This window comes from Heptranchias perlo, chromosome 24 (assembly GCF_035084215.1).
Source record: "Heptranchias perlo isolate sHepPer1 chromosome 24, sHepPer1.hap1, whole genome shotgun sequence".
Classification (NCBI taxonomy): domain Eukaryota; kingdom Metazoa; phylum Chordata; class Chondrichthyes; order Hexanchiformes; family Hexanchidae; genus Heptranchias; species Heptranchias perlo.
This window is the reverse complement of record NC_090348.1, coordinates 35,119,190-35,136,930: the sequence shown is the minus strand read 5'-3', so window position 1 is coordinate 35,136,930 and position 17,741 is coordinate 35,119,190. Positions and strand designations below refer to the sequence as shown.

At 37.5% G+C, this 17,741-nt stretch overlaps 1 protein-coding gene across 1 annotated transcript in view; it reads right to left on the bottom strand.

The window, feature by feature from the left end:
• sephs1 (selenophosphate synthetase 1) overlaps positions 1-17,017 on the bottom strand; it is a 40,714-nt gene extending 23,697 nt beyond the window's left edge. The window contains exons 1-3 of the mRNA XM_068005061.1: positions 16,927-17,017; positions 16,458-16,782; positions 3,023-3,126 (exon numbers count right to left, since the gene is read on the bottom strand). Coding sequence (XP_067861162.1) covers positions 3,023-3,126; positions 16,458-16,650 — 297 coding nt within the window. The 5' untranslated portion in view covers positions 16,651-16,782; positions 16,927-17,017. The remainder of the gene's footprint in view (positions 1-3,022; positions 3,127-16,457; positions 16,783-16,926) is intronic.
• Positions 17,018-17,741: the final 724 nt, after the last annotated feature.

Here is a 17,741-nt window from a genome sequence, read left to right as displayed (position 1 = left end):
TCCAACCATCTTCAGCTGCTTCATCAATGACCTTCCCTCCATCATAAGGTCAAAAATGGGGATGTTCGCTGATGACTGCAGTGTTCAGTTCCATTCACAACCCCTCAGATAATGAAGCAGTCCGTGCCCGCATGCAGCAAGACCTGGACAACACCCAGGCTTGGGCTGATAAGTGGAAAGTAACATTCGCGCCAGGCAATGACCATCTCCAACAAGAGAGAGTCTAAGTACCTCCCCCTTGACATTCAACGGCATTACCATCGCCGAATCCCCCACCATCGACATCCTGGGGGTCACCATTGACCAGAAACTTAACTGGACCAGCTACATAAAAACTGTGGCTACAAGAGCAGGTCAGAGGCTGGGTATTCTGCAGCGAGTGACTCACCTCCTGACTCCCCACCTGACTCCCCAAAGCCTTTCCACCATCTACAAGGCACAAGTCAGGAGCGTGATGGAATACTCTCCACTTGCTTGGATGAGTGCAGTTCCAACAACGCTCAAGAAGCTCGACACCATCCAGGACAAACTGCCCGCTTGATTGGCACCCCATCCACCACCCTAAACATTCACTCCCTTCACCACTGGCACACAGTGGCTGCAGTGTGTACCATCCACAGGATGCACTGCAGCACCTTGCCAAGGCTTCTTCGACAGCACCTCCCAAACCCGCAACCTCTGCCACCTAGGATAAGGGCAGCAAGTACATAGGAACAACACCACCTGCACGTTCCCCTCCAAGTCACACACCATCCCGACTTGGAAATATATCGCCGTTCCTTCATCGTCGCTGGGTCAAAATCGTGGAACTCCCTACCTAACAGCGCTGTGGGAGAACCTTCACCACACGGACTGCAGCGGTTCAAGAAGGCGGCTCACCACCACCTTCTCAAGGGCAATTAGGGATGGGCAATAAATGCTGGCTTTGCCAGCGACGCCCACATCCCATGAACAAATAAATAAAAAGTAATAAGACTGAAGCCATTTAAAAATTGGAATCATCTTTGGTTAAAGCCTTTCTAGAACCTCCAGTATAGAGTTGATGTTGCACTAAGTCAGTCAATGATTCATTAGAATCCGATCCCCAAAGCAATGGGCATCTTTTTTGATGTATTACAGCTTAATAAAAGCATAACAAAAGTTGAGCCGTATCAGGCAACTTTACCACAACGTGCTGATATTTTGCAGACAACTGTTTAAAGGTTTTTGGCTACTGCCAACCGTTCCTAGTAGTAATAAAGGAATTCTGCACTTGGTGTTGAGATTTTACACCACAAAGTAAATATAGATACCAAGCTTATTTCATCCGCATTGTCAAACTAATTTGAAAAAAAGCTGCAGATGACTAGCAACATTGTAGCCTACATTACTAAATGTGTTTGCTACCTACATTATCTTGGTCACAAAGTATCTATAAAACAGGAATTCAAGGTAAAAAAGTGAAAATCAACTGCAAACAAATTTAAGGTCAAAACTAAAACTAAAGAACTATATATTCATAAATCAGAAAATTTTGGGTTTAATGAATAAATCAATCTTATACATACTAATTAATGGATCTCCTGTGGCATTGCTGAGAGTCTGGATTTTCGAGCACAGTTGTGATTTTTAGCTGCTAACCTAAAGGTCAATTACAGGCGAGTAAATTGCTTCAGATCAATGGTAGACTTTTTTTAAAAAATCGTTTTGCATCTGTCAAAGTGAGACAAATGTAAAGCAGGCAGAGTTATAGTTTTATTATTGTACCAACTTATCACATTGAAGCTTTACAAATCTCTTGAAAAGCGGTGCCATATTCAATTTTAGAAGGAACAAAATATACTTTTAAGTAAATAAAATTCTTACAAAGTAAAATGCTAAAAGTTGTCATATCACTAGCTGCATCCTCAGTGCTTCCTCCCTGACAAAACTTCATTCAGCTGCCTCTGTGACAGAGGTGACATTGATGCCCCTGACCTTACAGAAAGTAAATAAATGCTACCTGCACCAAAGATGGAAGTAACTGTGTGCTTCACAATAAAGCTACAGTATACTGATATTAACACTTTTGGGCATTATTGGATTTAAACAATTTTACAATTCATTTTTCAAGGGGTGGATGGGAATTACTGAGTTTAATCCTAGAATCAGAAGGTTCCAAAATTATTTTCTAAAACATTCCAATGCTATATTTTCCATATGTTAATACCAAAAAAGGCCACTTTCTTTTGTATTCAAGATATAAACAAAATTGTTTTCAAGAGACAGCAAAACAATAAAAGGAACTCTCAAACTCACAATTATTTCTATCCTTAATTTTAAGCAGATGCATGAAAATGTAGAGATCATATACCCACAATGCCAGACATCTTATTTTATGCAACTGTTCAGAATTCAATAGTATTAAGTTACACAATTTGAAAAAAAATTATATGGAATAAATCAATTCTGAACAGACCAGTAAATATGTAGCAATCTTTCTAGTTAAACATAATTCTCAATCACCAACAGCAGGTCAGAGTTCAAATAACAGACAAATTACCAAAAATGCAGGTGAATCATGTTTTGGATTACATTTACTGTCTGATAAGATGAATTCCACCACAAATATGAACTGTTGTACAAAATGCAGGGCACTTGAAAGCTACAGTTAAAATTGGCACTTTTGATTACAAGGAAAATTGGTAAGATAATAATTGTCAAAAAAAATGTAATCCATTAATAGTTCATAATACTATTAGCAGCAGACCAAATAGAAGTTGCTAGCTCAGTATTTTGAGTATTGTATAGTATAAACAAAATATGGCTTTTCAGAATAATCAGTGCTTAAAATGTTGAAGCATAAGCACGAGCACAAAACACAGAGTATGTGGTTTTAAATTTCATTAGCAGTTTTTGTGAAATGTGAAGGATTATTTTCTACCATATACATAACATTAAATTAATAGAACCAAGTAGTAAATATCTGTGCTTTGTCCAATGATTTATGTAAATCCTTTTAATGTTGCTCATTATATACACAAGTACACTTAAATTTGCTCACCATCATATAAGGATCATCAACAATAGGATAAAAATAATCTGTTGTCTGAACCAGAGAAAGACCACCATGTCTTAAGGGAATAACGCATGTATCCATCCCAATACCTGCAAACATTAACAAAAGGATTATTAAAAGTAACAAAAACAAACATCTCAAAAGGATTAAAACACACTATTCCATTCTGGAAGTAAAATACAAACATCTTGGAAATCATGTTATATCACAACTGTCTGAAATTACCATGAAACATTACACTTCACCAAGCTATCCTTATACCAAAAATTTTCAGTCTAGTAGATTCACAATAAATTTGGCCTTTATGGAAAAATGTTTTTGAAAAGGTTACCCTGTAGAGGAGTTTTATCATTTTTTTTAATAAAGCAGAATAGAAACAGAAGTATCTTATACAACTTACTGTTATAGGATAAAATCACTAACCATACCTCAACCAGAAGCATAACAGGCACAGATGTTTAGACATATAAACTTGCATTTATAAAGTGTTGTTCAGTCCTAAAATGATTTATAGCTAATGGATTACTTTTGTTGTTTCTATAGGCAAATGAGGTAGACAGTTTGCACACAAAGCTCCACAGAGATAAATGATCAATTAGTTTATTTTGGTGCCGTTGGTTGATACATAAAGTTTTACACAATCTCAAAAATATCCATTGCATTTATTTTATTTACATACTAATAACATTTTGAAATTACATACAAGTAGAACACAGAAATTCTTTGGGGTAAGCTGGAGTGGGAAGATATTTAAATGTACATTTCAGATCTTCATGAAAAATCAAGAGCTACATGCAATTTATACCACAAGAATATGCAAGGACAGTGGTATATATGGTTACTCAACAGCTGTTGCATAATAAATATATCACGTTGTCACTGAACTGGTGACGTTGCCCCATCCCATTCAGAAAGTGGTCATCTAGAAATGCATTTGGGGCCATCACTTGGACCTAATAATCTATATATCAACAAATTCAGGTGTTTGTGAAGGTCTAGTTCCTTAAAGCAACACAATGGTTAACATTTTGAAATTTGCTCTCAAGTCTGTCTGGTGCAGTCAAAATGCACACACGAATGGACACATTTGAGTAACAATCTATAGCTAACTACCAGGGGAAACAGTTTTCATTTATCAAATGTTTCACAATATCTAACCAGCATTCTACATGACTTTATCATATACAACATTATTAGCATCATAACCCTACATAGTCCAATTTTATTTGTGCAGTAAAATTGCATTTTAAATAAAGAGGTTTTCTTTACCAGGTCTACAACATACAGAAAAAAAAAATCAAGCACAATGCTGCAAAATTCATTAGTGATGTAATGCCATAAAATAGTAAGATGAGTTGGCACGACTACATTGTTCTTGGTGAATTCCTTATCTTTGTCCTAGTATCTGTGGAAAGTAAACCAAGAAATAGGATGTGGGGGGGAAATGGGGGTAACCTATAAACTGAGCCCATCCGTTAACCAAACTAATAATGAATTTAACAGCAACAGTGCCAGGATAAGGACCTGGCCATTTTCCCACCCTCCAGGCCAAGAAATGAGTCAATTATGAGTAGGGAAACTACAATAGAGGGGTAAAATAACTTGTATTAATGAAAAAAAAAGTTATTGCCAATTCAAACATTCCGATCAAATACTGTGGGCCTATCAACACATTTCTAGCATTACTCAAATTTTCATATCAATGTTATCAGCCACTTTATTAACTTCAAAAGAGATCCCGTTACCATTGTAATCTAAGTCTGAATACAATTAGACAAAAGTAATGATATCTCTATTCAATGAAAGCTAAAATTAAACCTTTTCATTTGTCAAGATTTTCTAGATCGGTAAAGCAAAAGACATGCATATAATCAGAGCACAGAAGCCAGTACAAAGCATATAAAACCATGAGCATTTAAAAGATGACATCACTCCTTTGGTCGGTCAATAGGTGCATTTACCTTGAAATCAATTTTCTGGAGAAAGAAATTATGTCTAGCACATTTTCGTCTGCCATACTTCAGGCATCATACTTGATATGCAAAGTACACGTCCAATTTCCACCTGATTGGCCTACTCCTGTTCCTATGAGTCATTTAGCCCCTCAAGCATGTACCGCCATTTAATCAGATCATGTATCTCAACTCCATTTACCAGCCTTTGATCCATATCTCTTGATATCCTTACCCAACAAAAATATAGCTTATTTAAAAAAGGCTCAAATTTTATATTCATATAAAACAAATCACGATTGAAGAGGTAAGAAACATATGAATCAAAAAATTTTTTTTGGCATTCAGTTTAAATCTCACACTCTAAACCAAAGGATAGTTAAGGGAAGCATAGCATTCAGATTTTTTTTATGTAACTGCGGCAGTTACTTATTCACGTGGGCAAGAGAAACACTATGGCTCAGAATTTTCTGGAGAATTGTGTTGTAGTAATGGCGCATCTACGTTGAAGGGACCATTTTATGGCGCAAAAGTCCCAGGAAATTATGGCATAAGTGACTTATGCCACACCATAATTTCTTGGCACCTTTGTGTCACTCTGCCATTTCCCTTACCGAAACAATTAGCAATCATAGCCCGGCACCCATTAAAATCAATGCCAATTTGCTGAATTAACGTTACTGTGATCGCCACTGCCATTTAAACCATCGCAGAATTTGGGGCTCAGTAAGTTTAGTATAATCACAGGAATCTCATGTTTAAAAAAATTATCTGCACATTTTGCACAAATTTGGGATTATTAACAAACTCCTCCCAATGACCATGCTAAAAATAAATTATGTAATTCACATTTACAATTACTATTAATTCTGGTTTATTTCTGAATGTTTGCAGAGCCTCGGAAACCAATGCATCTTTGACTATTACCATTCTAAAGAATAAACCTTAAAGCTAGCAAAAATACACTTACTGGCATACCTTTTGTAACATTTTCTTTACCATTTATTCCAATCACCAGGGCCAATTTGACTAAATGAAATACATGTTTCCCTATTCACAGATTTATTCATTAATTGCTTTAAGCCCACAACTAATGACTGTATGAAGTAATATAGGCGCATTACTGGAATCTGTTGGGGTATGGTTCTAATGTAGGAAGGCACAGACTACAGCGCCAGATTAAATGCCTATCTGTAAGCATTTAAAGTTATCCATAATAGGATAATTTTATTAAATTTTCAGTTTATCTTACATTATGGAGATTTTTTATGGCTGTCTTTTAAAAAAAATTAAATTCTAATGAAATGTACTGCAGTGCATGAAGTATCAAATTTAGTTTGAAGTCACAGTACACACACGCAGTATCCAGAACCTGTGTATATAGAAATATGTATTTGTCTGTTATAAGAACATAAATAGGAGCGGGAGTAGGCCTTACAGCCCTTCGAGCCTAATCCGCCAATCAATAAGATCATGGCTGATCTTCGACCTCAACTCCACTTTCATGCCCTATCCCCATATCCTGTGATTCTCTTAAAAATCTGTCGATCTCAGCCTTGAATATACTCAATGACTGAGCATCCACAGCCCTCTGAGGTAGAGAATTCCAAAGATTCACAACCCTAAGTGAAGAAATTCCTCATCTCAGTCCTAAATGGCCAACCCCTTATCCTGAGACTATGTCCCCTAGTTCTAAACTCTCCAGCCAGGGGAAACAGACTCTCAGTACCTACCCTGTCAAGCCCTCTCAGAATTTGATACATTTCAATGAGATCACCTCTCATTCTTCTAATCTCCAGAGAATATAGGCCCATTTTACTCACTCTCTCACCCTCTCATCCCAGGAATCAATCCGATAAACCTTTGTTGTGCCGCCTCTAAGGCAAGTATATCCTTCCTTAGGTAAGTCGACCAGAACCATACACAGTACTCCAGGTGTGGTCTCACCAAAGCCCTGTACAACTGTAGCAAGACTTCCTTACTCTTGTACTCCAACCCCATTGCAATAAAAGCCAACATACCATTTGCCTTCCTAATTGCTTACTGTACCTGCGTGTTAACTTTGTGTTTCTTGCACAAGGACACTCAGATCTCTCTATACACCAAAATTTAATAGATTCTCACCATTTAAAAAATATTCTGTTTTTCTATTCTTCCTTCTAAAGTGAATAACCTCACATTTCCCCATATTATACTCCATCTGCCACTTTCCTGCCCACTCACTTAACCTGTCTATATCCTTTTGCAGACTCTGTGTCCTCTTCACAGCTTACCTATTGTTTACATCTACATGGAGTGCAATTAATAAAACGTAGTGAAATGTCACTTTAATAGTATTGGCATTATAAATGCTGACAACCAAACATGTAATGTGGCATTTAACTTGGACAGTGCCCCACTGTGTAATATCCTGCAGACTCACCAAGACCTAGTTCTTCCTTTTGAATGGGGGCATGTTAAATCCAAACTAATCAAACAGTTGCATTATTTGGCTCCCACAGTGGCAGGCTCATTTAATAGTGGGGAGGTCCTCTATTCTCCAGAAGTGGTACTGACCCAAACAACAAAGTGCATGTGGTGGGGAACACTGTCGCCATCTCCCTGTAGACACACGTCCTTGGCTGCGCCCCTTCTAATTCGCTGTGCTCATTGTGGTGTATTTTAATTAGTTTTCCAGCAAGTGTTTGTAAATATGCCACTGGAGAATTGGGGTACACATGGTCTAATTAATGGTGTTCATCACAAATATTGATGATGCGTGAAGTTTCTTACAAACTTCTTTCCAAATTCCTTCAGTGCACTCTCTCCCTTCCAACAGCATAACCTCTAACTTACTGAATATTGGTGCCGCTCTGCTAATAATTTTATATTACTCTATTGGTTGTTTTTAATAATAATTTTTAATCTATTAGCTGTTTATACAACAATTTACAATATTGGCATTAATAACTTGGCTCTCTAATAAAGTGTTCATAGTTGACTCCTTATCTGATTGCTAGCATGGGCTATGTGTAGTATGGACCAATGTGACAATGCATTATCACTTGTACAGTTAAGAAGGACCTACTCCTTCCCCAATTCTGGCATAAGCATCATTCTGCTGTCAAGCCCTGGCTTCTGTCCCAAATCCCCAAGAATGAGATGAGAAAATAAAACAGACAGTGATAAAAGGAAAGTGCATGAGGCATATAAAAATGCAGACAAAATCAAATAAATATGGGTAGAGAAAGCACAGGTAATACATGAGTAGAGATGAGGAGATTCCCAAAAAGGGAAAATATGTGAGTCAAAATAAATATTCAACGAGAAAATATGTAAAATATATATAGGAAGAGCCATCAAAAGAAATTGGAAGATATCAGTAAGAGTCAAAAAATTATATGGTGGAGATAAGCAGGGACACAGTTACACAAAGTCAATTTTTTTGACCATGAGCAATACCACAGAAGATCACTATATTACAGAAAAATTAAGATGGAGTAGACTAATTTTTGCATGCAACTCCAAGGCACTATCCCTATTTTTTTTTAGTTGATCAGGAAGAAATATGTTACAAATAATTTTTTCCCCACTTGGCTATTTGAATTTTAAAAGAACATTTATAAAAGTTTTTTGACCCTTATTTCTCCTGAGAAGTTCTCCTTCTCCACCTAGTCTTCAGTTCAATAAGAGCAATAGAACAATACACTATTTCCTGTAAAATTACAGAATCCTCTTTTCAAACGTACACTGGTGATCACCTATTTTGCCTTTTAGGTATCATGCTCAGCCTGGGATACATAGTAAAGTCACAGTGAAAGTAGATGCAGTCTATTCAGCCAAATGCAAACAAAAAACACTCCTGTCAGGGTAGTGAAATTACATCACTATATTAAATTGGGAAAAAAAAGTCACATTTGTATTCGACAGATTCTTGATCACAATTGCAATATTAGCAGATCTGGAAACTGAATGAAACATATGGTTAGGATACTGGTCATTAAAATCTGCCAAGATGAAGCTAAATTCTCCGTTGGATGCAAAGGGTAAAAATGAAAATAACTGGGCATTTCTAAACCTAACTCCAGCTGGAAAAAGGCCCACAGTCATTAAAAAAGTCCTTTTTGTTCACTGGTCTATGGTATCTTCCTTTGAGAAGGTAGCCAAAGTTTGAAACTTCTCATGCCTACCATCAATGATACTGCATATTGTTTGAGAGTGGGAAACCTTCCTAGTTTTCACATTTCTAAGACAGCATACCACAAGGCTGTCCAGTTAATGGAACCCCAATGGTCTGCTAGTAGTACAGAACTGCTTTGTATCACCGAAATTCATATTTCAAAACAGATTCAGGTGTATCCAGTAACTTAACAGAAATCATACTGGTTGCACAAATATGATACTGAAATAGAATTGCATGCAAGCAGTGGCTGATAACACTGATGATGCTGCCCAGAGGATAACATGAATAACCAATGATACTTGGAAGTCAAAGGGTACCAGGGTTATAAATACTTAGAAAAACTACATTCACTTTTTAATACCCAATGATTTATTTTACAAAACAAAAACAGATTAAACTCATTAAAATGTCTGTGTGAAGTGATTAATTTACAGTACAACCATTTTATCGATGCTTTCCGTTTAGCACCCAAAAAACAGTAGAGCTCCACTCCAATTTAGATTGCTATGGCACTACAAAGATCTAACATCTTGACGGCCAGAAATAAATCTTAAATGAAGCTTTTTCCAATTAGAGTGGTCTTGCATGCTTCCAAGCCAATTGTTTCCACAACGTTAAATCTGCTTCAACTTATAGAATGTCCTGAAATATACCACATTAGTGAAACCCTTCAAAGCATAATTTGTTAAATTATTGATCTTTGATCATAATTGCTGCACTGAACACCTCCAAAGTGCCCTATACACTCAACAGCCTGTTTAAAAAAAAAATCTGCATCCTTACTTAAACATCAGGACAAAATATTCAGTGCCGCCCAGATCCACAGAAACCCATGGAGTCAAAGGTAGGGAAAGATCTTTTAATGGACCAACATGAAAGTGTTTTTTTCAAAAAAGTATAAAATTAAAAATGTTATATTAGCCCTAAAAAGGGCAATCTTGTACAATTAAAGCTACCTTTACTACAATGGTTTGAACTCTTGTTTAATACACACATTCACTTTTTGATGTGTAGTGTTAACAGCAACATACATTCCAAATACAAGCAGCATCCTACACTCCAGCCTATAACATTGTTTAAGTGAGTAATGTTCAACCACCCATTTATTGACATACGCTTGGTTTCACCCTATAATCTGTTCTGTGGTCATGGCAATGTAAACAAACATTTTCAAGCTACAAAGGGAAAGATTTTTTAAAGCCATTATCTAAACAATAAACCAATGTACAAGTTTCCATACAATGCTGACTTTTTACTTCACGCATTGCTGCAAGGATGGATGGAGCTGCTATAACCAATTGCCAGAAAAAACTTTTTTCTTCCTCTCCATCCCTCCCCCATCTATTTCTGAAGGCATCAACTTTTGATAGTGTGATTCCATTAGTGGAAGTAGCTCTAGCTGTTCCACATAGCCATTCTTTATGCAATGCTGGGCACAGAGAGAGAGAAAAAAAGTGACTGAAGAAAGGAGAGAGAAAAAAGAAAGCAAGAAATAGTGAAAGGGGAAGCACAAGTCTTAATCACTAGGCTTTCCGGTTTTCAATGTTTAATTTTTTGCCAGTATTTCATCTTATTTTGGTCAATTTATCAGTCGTTCATTTTTTTGGTGCTTTGTGTTCCTATTGTCAAAAAAAGTAAAAATCAGACTAAATATTTCAAGACTTACTCACCTTGTAGAACCAGCTGTGTTCAGTCCAAACATACATCGACTGGTAGCCATTAATTCTGGGGATTACAAGTGCTGGAATCAAAAGCAAATAACGATTCCGTGCCGTAAATGCCTCTTAATTTGGAGGAAGCTCAAAAACATAATTCAATGTTATTAATAATAAAAATCATTAAAAGCCAAGAGTACTTGGACAAATTGAAAGAATGCATTTTAGGTATTTTATCAGTGTTAAAAAAAACACCAATTTCAAAGACTTGATCTGAACAGAGGGGTTCTTGGGTTATACGGACTTAAACCGAAAAGCCTATTATTTAATTGTACATGTTTACTCCTGCCATTTGAGTAGCTATTACTGTAATTAGTGTTTGGCATACAGGCCATAACGAAAAGGCTGGCTTAGCGAGCATGGAATTTCCCCAGACCCACCAGCATTCTCAAGGTTACTGCTAGTCCAGCTAGTACAAAACTTAAAAGATGCATAATTGGAAAGAAGATCAAATGTAACTCCAGTCACACCAGCTGGTGGTAAGACTTGGTCGATTTTTGTTCATATTCTTAAAAACAGAGTACTCTTTTCTAAGCTCTTACATGAGTAATTAGGAATGGCTGGATCATAATTGCAGATCAATAGTAATAACCATTAAATACAATATTGAACAGTTTTATTTGATTGAATAAGAATTCAGGAAGGACGTTACCGATTAGGGCACGTAACTTTGTTGAAAGTTTGAGCATACAAAAGGAGGGCCTAAAGTCCCGAATTGAATTTTGACAACCGGAGAGCACTACGAGTGACTAGATGGTCTCCATCCAATTTTCTTGAACTTCTGGGTACAAAAAGAGCACCCAAGAATCAAAGTTAGCTTTCATTTACACTATACCTGTAACGTTGATACAAAGCAGTATTCCCATATTATAACTATATAGTGCAAATGCAGAGGCAGGACACGTGACGAAACTTCCTGGAGAAGAGCATCTTCACTTTGCTTCATCCCAGAGCAGTTAGATAGAGTTTGTTCTTGGGATGTGGGCAACATGGGCAAGGTAGTATTTATCCCTGGGTGGCCAGAGCGCAATAAGAGTCAGCCAGTGTGGAAATTAAGTCAGATGTAGGCCAGAAAAGATTGAGGGGTAGCAGGTTACCATCCCTGAAAACATGTGGGTTTTTACAACAATTCAGTATCTTATATGATTATTTTCTAGTGTTGCCTGCAAATTAACAGATGATTTTTAAAAATTCAGTTTCACAACTTGCCATCAACATTAAAATTGCAATGCAAATGAATGTCTGAATTTTTGATTCTGTACTAGGGTGTCAGCCTTGGCTCAGTGGTAGCTCTCACCTGAGTCAGGTTGTGGGTCAAGTCCCACTCCAGAGACTAGACACTTCGATGTGGTACCGAGGGAGCACTGCACTTTTGGAGATGCTGTCTTTCGGGTGAGACGTTAAACCGGGCTCCATTTGCCCTCTCAGGGTTGTAAAAGATCCCATGGCACTATTCAAGGTGCGAGTTCTCCCTGGTGTCCTGGCCAGTATTTATCCCTCAACCAACATCACCAAAAAACAGATTCAGGTCATTATCTTAATGTTGTTTGTGAGACCTTGATGTGCGCAAATTGGCTGCCGTATTTCCTACATTACAACAATGACTACACTTCAAAAGTATTTAATTGGCTATAAAGCGCTTTAGGAGATCCTGAGGTCATGAAAGGCACTATATAAATGCAGGTTGTTTCTTTCTATAATTCCAATAATACATTCTAATGTGCGTAATACCACTTATAGAATTTCCCACCCAGTAATGTATTTTTTGTAAGATTCTTAATTTATCGAGATAAGAGACCATTGCTGTCGTTGGCTTAGAAACTATGAAGTCTGCACGTATTTGCATCAGCACATTAAACCACAGTATGTATCAATATCTCATCACCAAAACAGTAGGCCACCTCTTGCATCCTGGCAAGAACTATGGATGAATTAATCACATGATGTGGCCTTCAACTATACAGATCAGGGAGGTCACAAGTTTGATCCCTGATCTGTGCTAATTGATAAACATTCATTAGCTATGGGGGGGTGGGGGTTTAAATCAACTTGTGATCCCACCCAATTACTATCCAACAATCTCTTCTATGGGGGCTTATGATTACCAGGTAGGACTAATTTCTGATGGCACCCCTTGTTGGACAGTACGAGAAAAGGGAAAAAAAATCTGAAGGATTGCAGACAAACACTGGAAGACTGCTGAAAAAAAAAAGAGAAAAAAACACAGAAAAGGAAAGTGAATGCTGCTATATGTTTTTTTTTCCTGGATATCATCTTTTCTTCCTAAATTTTAGCCATATCATGCACTATCCTCCTGCCTGTCACTTGGCCTTTACTCATCCCCTCCACACAGCAACACACTTCAAAGCAGGAACTAATCATGTGGGAAGTCATGTGCCAGAACTTTCAACTTTGCATATAGGTAACACAGGCATTAGCAAATCGGCCACCCGTTGATCTTCCTGCCTGATTTTTCTTTCCAAATCAGGCAGAGTGTATAAAGGGCAGCCAATCCGCTACCATCCATTTTACGCACAGGTCGAAGTTGAAAGTTTCGCCCAGGGATGTGAATCCATGTTAGGATATTGGAGCTCCAACATGTGTCAATGTACAATATTCAGCTGACTCTCACCATCTGACCAGATGAAATTTACTTTTGAGGGTATTGGGGAATTGCTATCAGAATACTTTCTAACTTCAAGATAGTGAATAGTGAAAGAATGACTACATAAACTAGTTATAACACATGAAATTAGACTACTTGCAGACGTTAAAAAGAAAAATTGTTACACCACATCTTAGGACAATTTGTGAAATTACCACACAAAAGACAGGATTTCATTGGAAACGAATTCCAGACAAGCAAGGTGGTATTTGGGCAAGGAACAGTAGGCGCTGCTCAAAAAAATGTCAATCTCAAGCCTTGAAACGCAGTTACAGCTTTAATATAAAATTGCAATGTTATAATGGAATGACCTGCAAGCAGTTGCTTTTCAATAATTAATTTTGCTTCTTTTCAAATGTTACTGCTTTGTAAACAGATGAACAAAATGTTATTAATTTTACTCAATGATCTGAAAAATATATACTTGAAGAAAAGATAACACAAAGGACATGCACATAGCACAGCTGTGAAACCGTAAGAATAAGTAGAAAAATGAACAAGGTTGGGCGGGGGAAGATAAACTGCAAATTAAAGTCACAATGGACAGGAAGCAAGCATGGTAGTAATGATAAAAAGTGGACCTCAAAAAAATCCAGTCCTCTGAATCATTTGCATTGAATGAAGTAGTTCTGCAACTGTTATGTCAACAGGAATACATAAACTGACCATTCTGCCCCAAACTAAAATAAAGCTGTGAAATTTTTTCCCCCACAACTATTTACTTTTAAAGTAAGGCACCAAAGAGTTATGTATCAGTTTTTGGCCAGTCTATCACTGCGGTTACAAAGGACACAGTAATTTGCTACATAAATGCCATACAAGCATTGTAACTATTTACTAAAAATAAGACAGAAATCTCAATTTCACCAGGTTGTTAATGTGAATAAAGCTTTACAGTGGATGATAAACTCAACTGCTTGACACTTCATGAACTAATAAATACATTGATGGTCAATCAGTTCAGGCTGCTCTTGTATATTTCTGAGAAATCAGCTATTGAACAGCAATGGCAAAGGGCTGAAAGTAGGTCACTAGACCATCCTCGAGGCCAAAGGGTGTGCGATTATGGTAAAAAAAAGTACCAAAGAAAATGCTTCCAGAATTAGCTGACAGGCCAAAACCAACAGATAACTCATTTCGATACCTCCACTTGCCTGGGCCACCAGGTTATTTCAGTCACTTTGCACTTTCCTGAAAAAGATGTCAGAAATCTGACTTGGCTGCTTTAATGACCTGACTAGATCAAGTTTCAATGTTCTAGCTCCAAGATTTATGGCAGGTTTATAGAGACACACAAAACATGTTAAGCCTACCATAGAATCACTCAATAATGCAGCACAGAAGGCAGCCATTTGGCCCATCATGCCTGCGCTGACTCTTGGAAGAGCAATCCAATTAGTCACACTCCCCTGCCCTTTCCCCATAGCCCTGAAAATTTTTCCCCTTCAAGTATTCATTCAAATCCTTTTTGAAAGTTACTATTGAATCTGCTTCCACCACCCTTTCAGGCAGTGCGTTCCAGATCATTACAACTCACTGCGTAAAAAAAATTCTCCTCATCTCGTCTCTAGTTCTTTTGCCAATTAACTTAAATCTATATCCTCTGGTTACCAACCTTTCTGCCACTGGAAACAGTTTCTCCTTATTTACTCTATCAAAACCCTTCATGATTTTGAACACCTCTATTAAATCTCCCCTTAACCTTCTCTGCTCTTAAGGGAACAACCCCAGCTTCTCTAATCTCTCCATGTAACTGAAGTCCCAGATCCATGTTAAAAACAAAATAAGCAAAAAAAAAAGTAAAACAAAAAAGGGTATAGGCAAAAATGTGTAAAAGTTAAGAATGAGAAAAAAGATAATGGCAAAGAATTATGAAGTTATTTATCATTTTAATATTTTCTCTATACAGTAAAAGCCATTGCAGACATTTCAATAGCATTACTGCAATTATTAGTTGTTTCTTCAGAGTTTCAATATGCAAGCTAATTCTTTTTAAATGGGCAGGGATACCAAATTCCTGGATAATGCCAGCACTGTGACAGTCAATATTCAATGAAGTAACAGTAGTACATGTTGTTCACTTCAAACAAACAAGAGAATTTAATTAATTTCTCCAATACCAAAGTCTTAACCAAATCAACTAGCAAAGTAACTTTGTAAATGACCAACATTGCTCCTAAAGATTAGTTCCTAAAGCTCCCATCCTTAATGTAAACATGCAATGAAACGATATTAAAAAAGTGTTAGGAAAATGCTCATATCACATAGTAATTTCATCTCAAATTAAATTCTATTAAATCTGCAAAGGGTTAACAATTGTATTGTTTACTCATATTCTATTATAATACTGTTAAAATAAATTAATACAACAGAACGCCTAAACTGATTAAAAACAATGATAGATTCTTCTAAATATACACATTATGCTTATTTCCTGCAAGGGTTTGAAGGCGTAATAATGAATTTTACTGCTGTACAACTTTTAAAATAGACATACATATACACACACACACACACTCACTCACTCAAACAGTGCACAGGGTTTTGATTACCACACTTTTTGAAAACCGCCGTATAATTTATAGAAGTATTTAGTTCAAAATATGCAAAATCTGAAAGGGGAAAGAAGTTTGAAGAATGCAACCATTGGAATGACCTCCTGTCTCCCCGAATAATTTCGTTTAAAAACAAAAACAGTGCCTGGCCTCTTTAATTAAAGCGAGTTTGAGGGAACTGAAGCGCGCTTTCACCTCGTTTCCAATCAACCCTACCGGTGGCTCATAGCTACAACAGCACAGTGGAGGGAAGTAATAACCATAGACCAAGGTAAAGGGAAAAAAATTAAAGGAGAGGGGGGGGGGGTGCAATAGCACTTGCAATGCAAACATTTCCAGAAAGTGTATGCTCCATAAACAAATGCACTTACCCAAACGCGGCATAACCGCCCCGAGAAACTGCTCATCCTCCTGGTAGTGGTTCTCCTGCAGGGCCTCCAGCAGCTTGTGTAGGACATCCTGCGGCACTTTACATCCCGTCCCTTTGAGCTCGGCGAAGCGGGTCAGGCGAAAATTTTTATCCAACTCATAATTTTCTGGATTGAACGTTTCCCTCACCGACATGATTAATAATTATAATTTATATATTGTGTGTGTGTATATATATATATTATATATAAAAATATATATACTTTCAACCCTTTAAAAAAAATGTCTCTTCTATCGTCCGTCTCCTCCTCCTCCTCTCCGCCGAACCTGTATGGTGAGATATACATTGAGAAGGTTAGACAGAGCGTCGTGTGGTGCAGTGTTAAAACGCCGCTTTTTTCTGGCCGCTGTTTTTTTTTAACGGTTGCTGTTTAAATTTTTTAACCCTCGATGGTTCCATCGGTTCCTTACCTTCGTTCCGCGCGCGCCTCGGCAGCCAGGAAAAACACCCACAATCCTGCGCGCGCTCTCGCTCACGCACGCGCGGCGAGCAGCAGCACCAGCCGCCGGGACTGAGCTCGAGTCGTCCCTTTCACGCGCCTGTTCGGTTTAACGTTTGGTGGTTGTGGGTGGTGGGGGGGGGGATTTTCACTCGGCGCCGAGACGCTGACGAGAGAAGTGAAGGGTAGGTATTTCTCCGAGAATTGTCTCTTCTCAAATGCTCTCATTTTTTTTTCTCTGCCGCACATTATATTTTTGAGTAACAAAAAAAATCTGGAATGTGGACCCGGGTGATGGTCCTTTAAATCTGCCAAATGGCGCCTTTTATTTCCCCCCCCCCCTTTAAGAGGTCATGGCAAAAAGAAATTAAAGGGATTTGCGCAGTTAAGTTGAAATCAATCCCCTTGTAATATACGAATAGGATGTAGCCCTAGGACAATAGGACTGTTACCATTCCTCTTTTCATATCTCTCTTTTTAAATAAAATGTACCTGTGATGTGTTTTTATATCAAGTGCAAGTGACAGACGTGACGCTTATCTTAACAGGTCTGCAGTAGAGACGGTCCCTGCACTCTTAAAGGGGTTGTCCTTTTACCTGCAGAGAAAATTTTTATTGTCGGTAATTTTTTTTAAAAGACTAAAACTGCGCTGCAATTATACTAAACCTCTCATAAAAGTGATAATAGGAGCTCTATAAATAAAAGTTAGCAGTAGATTAAACGAAGACTTTTTAAACTGTCGATGTGTTCCAATTATTTTCATTTAAACTTGTTTGGTGCTTGAC